Genomic DNA, 8,372 nt, shown 5'->3' with positions numbered 1-8,372 from the left:
CCGTGCCGTGCCGCGGGGCGCCACCGGGGGCGCTGTGGCGGGGCGCGGGGCGGGGCCGGCCGCGGGCAGGCGCGGAGAGGCGGCGGCCATGGCGCTGTCGGCCGTGCAGCAGGTGCTGGTTTCGGCCGCGCTGGTGCTCTGCGTCTTCGTCGTCGTGCCCAGGATCTTCGGGGGAGGAGGCGGCGGGCGGCCCGGCCGGTCTCCGCGGGGCGGCAAGGTCGGCCCCGGCCATTACGGTCCCCGTCAGCACGGCAGAGGTAGTAGCCGGGGCGATGCCGCGGCCGGGGTTCCGTGCGGGAGCCGCCGCGGGCTCGGGCGGGCTCGAAGGGAACCCCAGGACCCGAGAGGGATGTGCCTCGTCCGGCGGGAGGCGCCGGGTGTACGCTGGCTGCGGACGGAGGGGCCTGGTCAGACCGCTTCGAGCTGGCCTGTGTGCACCTCAAGTACCCCACCTCCTGCGGTGTTTCGCTGTTCTGGCTCCCCAGTGCGCTCTTTTTTTTTTTTTTTTCCTTGTTTTTTTTTAATTTAGTGTGTGTTGTCTTACCAAAACTACTCTTGAGTGCAGGAAACACCCAGTAATTGGAAGTGCGGGGCGGTGTGACGAGCAGTGCCCGCAGGGGCACAATCGAACAGATGAGCTGAGAGGTGTCACAGGGAAAAATCAATTCCAATAAGAAAGCCGAGTGTTACTGTTAGTAAATGTAAGCACAGAGTCCTACAAAATCTGTCCGGCAGTATATTAAAAAAGGGTCCGAGATGCTTGTTTAGAAAAGGTGTCAATGGATGGGTTACAGAGTTTACTACTTGTAAAGTAAACTTGGTATCCATGTGTGTTAAGCCATGTCAGTACATGTCATGATTTAGCTCAAAGGTGAAAGGTACACCTTTGTTTCTGACAAGCACAAAATGACTGCTTTTGTGAGGTAGCTCTGTGATTCATGGATGATGCCTTCCAAGGTGCTTCAAACCAAGAGATAGCTAGTTGCTGTAATCCTCCAAATCTGTTTGTGCTTTTTCCTCTTGGCAGAAAAATGGGGGCTTGAGCTGCTAATGTATTTTTCCCACCTGATGTCAGACTTACTGTGCTTCATAGGCTCTTGCCTGGCCTGTTTCATCTGATTATTTTTATTTATAAGGTAGCTGTATATTCCCTATAGACCAAGTTATTTTAAAGCCAAATCCTAAAAAAAAAAAAAAGCCCAAACACTTCAGATGCCTGTAATTCTACTGAAGTACTGGCCCAGCATTGTGTAAAATAAAATTCAGACAGATCTATTCTTACCTCTCTGAGTGGTTCTTTTTTCCTGGGTGGCTACTAACTCACTTTGCTGTTTCTTCTGTGGGATAAACTTGGTGCAGGACACTGGACTTCACTAGGATTCAGCATTCCTCCTTTTCACCCTGAAGGTGTTTCCCTTGCCGCATTTTTATTTGTATGATCTGTAGAAATCTTTTTCATCTGTGATAGTAACTGTTTTAGTAAAACTTCTAATTTTCTTTAAAATAAAGTAGAACTTAAAATAGGGGAAAAGGTGAATGTAAATGTAAAACTAGGAATCAATATGAAACATTCTGAAAGCTGGAAAATATACATAACAAAAAATGTAATTTCTAGATTAGTTAGCGAAGTCTTAGCAAGTCTAAACCTACTTGTCCTGAAAGGACAATGCCTGCCTGAATTTGCACTGAATGATGAAGGTAGCTTGAGTTCTGATGGTATCAGCTAGAGTATTTAGGTTTTGTGTAACATTAATTTTTTCTCTATCTGATCGTGGCTGTACTTTGTACAATTGAGTTACATTACTGTGAGTTCCTGACATGCCACTGTTATGGTATTCATTGATAAGTAGTGATTTGCATAATGGTCTTTTGTTTGGGAGTTTTTATAGAATGTGAACCTTGCCATTCCCATACTCAGTTATGATATGTTAAGTTTGAAATTGTAAGTCTAGGCACTCGATTGAGACATTGGTGTAAAACTTCATGATCCCCAATCCCCTGCTGTCTGTCTCTGCAAGCATCTTCATTCTTTAGCTGATGGTACTGTTCTATTTGTGCATGTCACATGATTTAACTACCAAATAATCTGTTTCCTAAGTTGAACAACGACATTGGCTCTTTTTGCATCTGCTCCCTGTTGTGGCAGGCAAATTACATGCAAAAATACTTCTGGCTTCCAAGGCTGCATCTCTTGGCTATTGTATAATCTTCTCCTGCTAAACATTTGACTTGTAAAGTACAATACTTCTAAACCTGTGAGAATATCCATATAAAACTGAGTGTACTGTCAAATAGTGAAAGCAGCAGCACAGGGTATTTCAAGAAAATCTTTGTTTTCTGGGACCAGGCAATTCAATTTGTAATTAACTCAGTTTCTTTCGTGCAAAGGAAAAAATATTAATTACTGGTTTTAGCATTATAAATATTTTTTCTGAGTATGGTTTAATTTCAAGATTTAAATTGTTTCTTGTTACATCTATCTTTCTGTGATTTGCTGAGTGTTTGCTAATGTTGCTGTGAAGAAGCTTAAAAATTGTACATTAAGGAAACTGAGCTCAGCTTGAGAGTTTTTGCTGCCTAGATTAAACTGTGCTTCTGTTAATGTAAGAATAATTTTTAATTTTTTAAGTGGATACAAGGCTGCCCCCACCATCTTAGACGAGTGATGAAAAAAGATGATTACACAAGAAGAAAACAATTTAATTCCAGTTGTGGACTCCTGATTTTATTTCTCACTTTGTTGTCTTTTCCTCAATTTCATTTTTAAGGTAGTCCTCAGACAGTTTATCAAGTTCACCGGAATCCAGGAAACTCTGACAGTAATACTTACCAGAGTATTCAGGAGATGAGAAATGCAATGGAAAAAGAGATAAAAAGCGAGAGGACGAGAGGAAATGGTCGAGAGTTAGCATTTACCCTCATGCCGTTATATGCTCTTGGAGTGGGAATGTTTGCAGCATACAAACTTCTTAAGGTAAGCCATTGGAAAAGCATTAAATTATTGTAGTTAGGAGGAAATGTAACTGCTTTCTAATTCTGAGCCTGTGTATATGGTTGTCCAAAAGCCATTTCTTGCTCTCTTTGACTTTGAATGTGAAGTCCAAAGTTAAAATTTTGTATATCTAATTCTTACATATGAAGGCTTCTGGCTTACATATTTTTAGATGCTTGAAGAAGTGAGAATCTTACTCACCCTGCAGCCTCAAATGAGAATTTGAGAACCTAAACAGTGCCGCTACCTGAATCTGTAACCTAAGTCTCATCAGTGTTTCCCTTCCTTTTCATTCTTCAGAATGAGATTGAGGGTGGGAAGGAGGTGGACAATTCCTGCAGAGCAGTGGTCTTAGATTAACAGTTAAATAAAACAGCGAGTAGTCTTGGCCTTTTGTTTGCACATGTCATTTGATCATGCAGTTGCAACATGCAGGTTTATTTGCATTACAGGATACCTTTTCTAGCATTTGCAAATTCAAAAAGGAGAACACATGATCACTTGTTTTTTAAAAGGAATCAGTCCTGAAATGTATTATTTATAGCAAGAGATACTACAGGACTTAGAAAGCTGAGAGTACACCTGGAATATTTTTGCTTGCCCTGTGGGAAAATAAAAATGGACAGGAGTAAGACTGGATACATCTTCCTTATTTCTGGATTCAGTTCACATTAACCTTGTGTATGAGAAAAATATTACAGCTTAGCAAAATGAGTATTGAGGCTGCCCAGTTTAGTATAAGATTTAAAAATCATGAAAAGCATATTGTGTCTGTTACAATTCTTTACACTTAGGCTTGTGGGATTAAAATGTAAATATTTTTATGATAGGATCTATATTACTTTAAGAAATAAATTCTATATCATAATTAATGATAGGAGAGTGGATCCAGTAACCTAGAAGGTTTCTTCTGCTTCTTTTTGAAATAGCAGCTGGTTTTTTTTTTACAGCTTTTGCCAGTCATGTTGTGTTTGCTTAAAGTCAGAAGACTTAGTTTAAGACAGGAAGGAGGCATCACAGAAGAAGTTTCATTAATTAGCACGTTTTCGTGGCTGCCGTTTACTTTCACTAAAGTTCTAAATGCAGCTTTGTTTTTAGCACACAAATAGTGATGAAGTTGTCTAACTCAACTGTATTTTTTAAAGATGAAGTCACATGAAGAAAGTCACTCCAAAAAGGAAAAAAGTACAGAAGACAAGGCAAAGGAAACAGGTAAGATACCCATTCAGAATGCATATGTTCAACACAAATGCTTATTTCCTACTGGAATAAAACATGTTTTCATTGATGCAATACAGCTAAATGAAGACAATCTTCTAAGGTACTGAGAGCAATTAGGTATCTACAAATGTCATTCTACATTTGTCAGAATGACAAAACTCTGTAGTATGAGATGCTTGTTTGAGGTTTGTTTAAATTCTCCAGATGTAATGCTCTTTAAAACAGCTGTAGTAATGCAGTATGATTCTGTGCCTTTAAAATCTCTGATATTTTTGTCACTTATGATCTGTTCAGTTTTCTTCAGTTTAAGTGGGATAAGGTATTTAAAAATAATATGATGATTTGGTTTAGAACTGAACTGTATTGATAGTGGAACAGTGTGGCTAAACAATTATAAAGACCGTTTTGAGAAACCTGTCACAAACATTCAGAACTGATGCTGTTTTCATACCTTTTCCTCCCTTGTATAGACACATTTTTAGTGAATTAAACTAGCAGCATCTTACGGTGTCTCTGTACACCAGGTCTGTAATGAGGTTCAGCAGTGATTTGCTACACTGCCTACTCATCATCCTTGTGTGTTGCATTCTTCTTTCTTGAAAGTTTAATTGTATTTTAGGAGGAGTGACTCCTCTTTATTCTAGTGCATTAAAAATTAAATATATTTGTAAGGTATGAATAAACATGAACGCATATTGAGTATAAATACAGTACTTACATCTCAGGAAGTCTTGCAGCTCCATAGTTTTTGAGACTGGGAAAGTGAGCTCCACAGTCTTGCTCAGTTTCTACAAAGGTGTTCTCTGTTTGGGCCCTGTGGGAGATAGGTTGCTGGGTGGAAAGGACTTCTGTTCACACATAATAAGCTTCTGTTCTTACCCCCGCTAATCCCTTTTCATATTGTAGAATTTTATAGATGAAAGAAGCTTTCTAGTTTTGAATCTGTCTGACGAAAATTATAAATTAATATTCTAATGATATTGTAAAGACATTTTTTACAATGTTCTTTCTTTCCTGTTCCCCCTCTCCCCCCACCTCCTTTTTTGTGTATTGTTTTTGTTTGTGTTTGTTTTTGTTAGAGCATCAGCTTTTAGAACTGGAGCAACACCTAGCACAGACAGAGAAAATGTTAAATTCTTTATTGACTCAGTTGGATCCACTTTCAAACTGGTGAGTGTTTCTAAAAAATCTCAGTGTTGTTTCTTGTATATTGAAATTCACCAAAATGTTAAGAAATTGTTCTTAAAATGATCCTTATATATAGGTGAGGAACAATTTTAGGACCCTCTGATTACTTACTGTTTCTGTAGTCTTTTGCAGGTAATACCAATTCTGCCATTTGTGAACATTTTCACAGATACCTCCAATCTCTCGTTTACCAAACATAAATGCAGAAGACATGTGATCATGTTACTGTGGCTTAACAAGATGAACTTTGATATTGACCAAGGAGACTAATAGTGAAAATATACTTAAACTCAATACCATTTGAAAGCCCTTGTGGGAATTAGATTTTGGTAGCAGAGTGAGTTTCTTCTTTCAGATGTAACTTGAGGAAAAAAATAGTTGTCAAGGTATAGCTGCTTGCGTTTGTGTTTTGAAATGAATCTGTGAAAGTGTGTGTATTTCAGTGAAATAGAACTTGCCTATTTTGGTATGACAAGGGAATCTTTAGGATAAAAACTCCTTGTAGTTTTAGAGAAGTTCTGTTCTTAAGAAGTTAGAGCCTTACTTATCTACTAGAAATAAAAGTATCCATGCAGGTAATTTTCTAGACTGACATCCTTTGTGAAACACAGGTTAAAACATGCAGAATTTCCTGATTGTTTGTTTAGTATACTTCTGAACTTAGTATGTGCTGAAGCTATTAAGCAGCAGATTCACTGGCCAGTTTGCCTAACAAATTTCTAGGAGTGACGGGGAGGAAATGAGAATGAGAAAAGCCTTCAAATTCTTTAAGTTCTGTTATTAGGCATTGTTGTACCACTAATAACAGTACTTTGGATAAGTGTTACTTTCAGTAGTCATTACTTGACCTTGGATGTTGGGGGTCCAATGTTAGAGTTCAGTGACATTCAGTAGTTGTATGATGTCATGGTCCCCCCGCTTCTGTACTCAAAGGAAAGCTTGACCTAAACATTTCACAAATTTAACTGTGGTATTTATGTACAGAAATATTGCAATAAGTGTGTTATTATCAAGCACACCCTTCCAAGATAATCTTTCAGCTGCTAACATTTGTCTTTTTATTCTAGTGTCAATGCTTTAGCTTGTGAGCAGAAAGATGAAATAATGACACAGCTCCAGTCAATTAGACGACTGATGAAAGAAAGTGGATTGGATAAATCAGAAAACAAGATGAAAGGTAATTTAATTTTCAGACAGATAGATAATTAGGTAGTTTATATTTTAAAAGAATAAATAGATCTTCCTATAATAATGTTCAGCTTCTGCATCTTAGGTAATTTGAGTCTAATTAGTTTTATTCTAGAGGAATACCATTCTTCCTATTTGAGATGTATCCAATTTAAAATTTTAGATACATCACGATTTATTTAAGAACAGGTGCTCAAGACATTGAACTGGGATGGACCACACAGTCACATTCTGTTTTGATAAAACAGGCTTTTGGAACATGAGTTCCTGAGCAGTCTGTTGGTATTGAACTAACTTTAGGCAAAGGATTTCCAAATGGGGCTCTCTGAGGCTGTGAGTTATGCTTGCATAAAACATTTAGCAACAAATTGTATATTCATTTCAACTGGAGACTTCCAAGAGCCCAAAAGAAATCTTAAATGTTAAGAATGGTCCATTAGAAATTTGGGGAATTTTTGCATTATTTGAATCTTAATAAAAGAGAAAAAAACAACTAATTAAAAAGTACTTCTAAACTGACTCTGGAATTCAGAGACTTACCAGTAAACTTTTAATTTTGATTATTTTTTGGGAATTTTAAGATCTTTGTAATGAAAAACTTGAAGATCTCATTCAGTCATTTGCTGAACATTCTCAAGAGAAAGAAATAGACAACAGAGAAGATAACTGTAATGAAGATTTGCTTGAGGATATTGATAATGATTACAAAATAGAAGAGCATGAATTACACAGTGAATGTGAAGTACATCAGTTGGAGCTGGATGTTGTAGAAGATGAAGAAATGATAAGTAAAGATGCCATTGAATCAGAAGAGATGGGACTGAGGAGACGCAATAGATATGAGTGGAATCTGCGTATGTAAAACTTCCAAAAGCTTATGAATTCGTTTTATAATGTTGTATGCACTTTAAACTGAAATGAAGTTATGTGCACTGCTATATGCTTTAAAAAGAGGGGTTGAAGTACTGCCTTTGCTTGTATCGATGACAATTCTGTAACTGACTTCAGTGGCAGCAGAATTTTACTCAGGATGTTTACATATTTTTTCTATTTATTTTTTCCCTATAAAAATATTTCTCTACTCTGTATATAATGCACTGTAATTATAACTGATGCTTCACTAAAATATTAGAATATCTTCTAATTGAGACTATAAATAATAGATGTTTCATAATTGTAACACGAAAGCATTATGCCACTTGAACTGTGACTTTCTCAAGTTCATTAAAGAGCATGCACTGATGAATTCAGCTCTTTGTGGAAAAATTTTCTCTGGGAGTGTGAAAAGCAGTATGGGTTGTCTTTGATACTCATTCATAGTTAAGTTTCTTTATTTGGAGAGAGAAATTTAGCCATGGACACTATATGAAAATAATGATGTCTGAATTTGCAGTCTCCTGAGTAATGATGTTTAGTTTTGTATGTCTGTTGTAATGCACCCCCCATCCCTGAGTGGGCATTTCTGTATAAGGAAAAGGGTTTCAGCTTACCTTAAACATATAAGGAAACCAAACTAGAAAGTTCTGTGTCTTTCTTTTTGTAATTGGCTCGATGCCAAGAGAGAAGCACCTGTTGGACCTTGTCACTGTCCTTCAAATTCTGTACCTCTCCTTACTGGCAATTTGCCAGTGGAACCCACCTAGACTATTAAGTACTAAAGGGACTACACAAAAGAACTCAAAGGCTTTTTGGCACTGCCATAACAGTGTCAGAATGGTCTCTGCACTGTGTTTGACCTGCATTTTCTTTACCTGTTTATGTGTATTATTTTCAATGATTATTA

General features: G+C 37.7%; 1 protein-coding gene across 1 annotated transcript; it reads left to right on the top strand.

The window, feature by feature from the left end:
* The first annotated feature begins 88 nt into the window (after positions 1-88).
* Positions 89-8,345, top strand: CCDC107 (coiled-coil domain containing 107). Its single transcript, XM_040063565.2, has 6 exons — positions 89-257; positions 2,769-2,974; positions 4,138-4,204; positions 5,293-5,383; positions 6,469-6,578; positions 7,171-8,345. The coding sequence occupies exons 1-6, from the start codon at positions 89-91 to the stop codon at positions 7,449-7,451; spliced, it is 924 nt and encodes a 307-aa protein (XP_039919499.1). The 3' UTR covers positions 7,452-8,345.
* The last annotated feature ends 27 nt before the right edge of the window (positions 8,346-8,372 follow it).

Source organism: Hirundo rustica, chromosome 4 (assembly GCF_015227805.2).
Source record: "Hirundo rustica isolate bHirRus1 chromosome 4, bHirRus1.pri.v3, whole genome shotgun sequence".
Lineage (NCBI taxonomy): Eukaryota > Metazoa > Chordata > Aves > Passeriformes > Hirundinidae > Hirundo > Hirundo rustica.
This window is presented reverse-complemented; position numbering and strand designations above follow the sequence as displayed.

Bases quoted from the DNA above. Each gene is read 5' to 3' on its own strand.
- CCDC107 (XM_040063565.2), top strand. From the start codon at position 89: ATGGCGCTGTCGGCCGTGCAGCAGGTGCTGGTTTCGGCCGCGCTGGTG. The intron at 258-2,768 runs GTAGTAGCCGGG...TTCATTTTTAAG, and splicing joins TCCCCGTCAGCACGGCAGAG to GTAGTCCTCAGACAGTTTAT. The intron at 5,384-6,468 runs GTGAGTGTTTCT...TTTTTATTCTAG, and splicing joins TTGGATCCACTTTCAAACTG to TGTCAATGCTTTAGCTTGTG.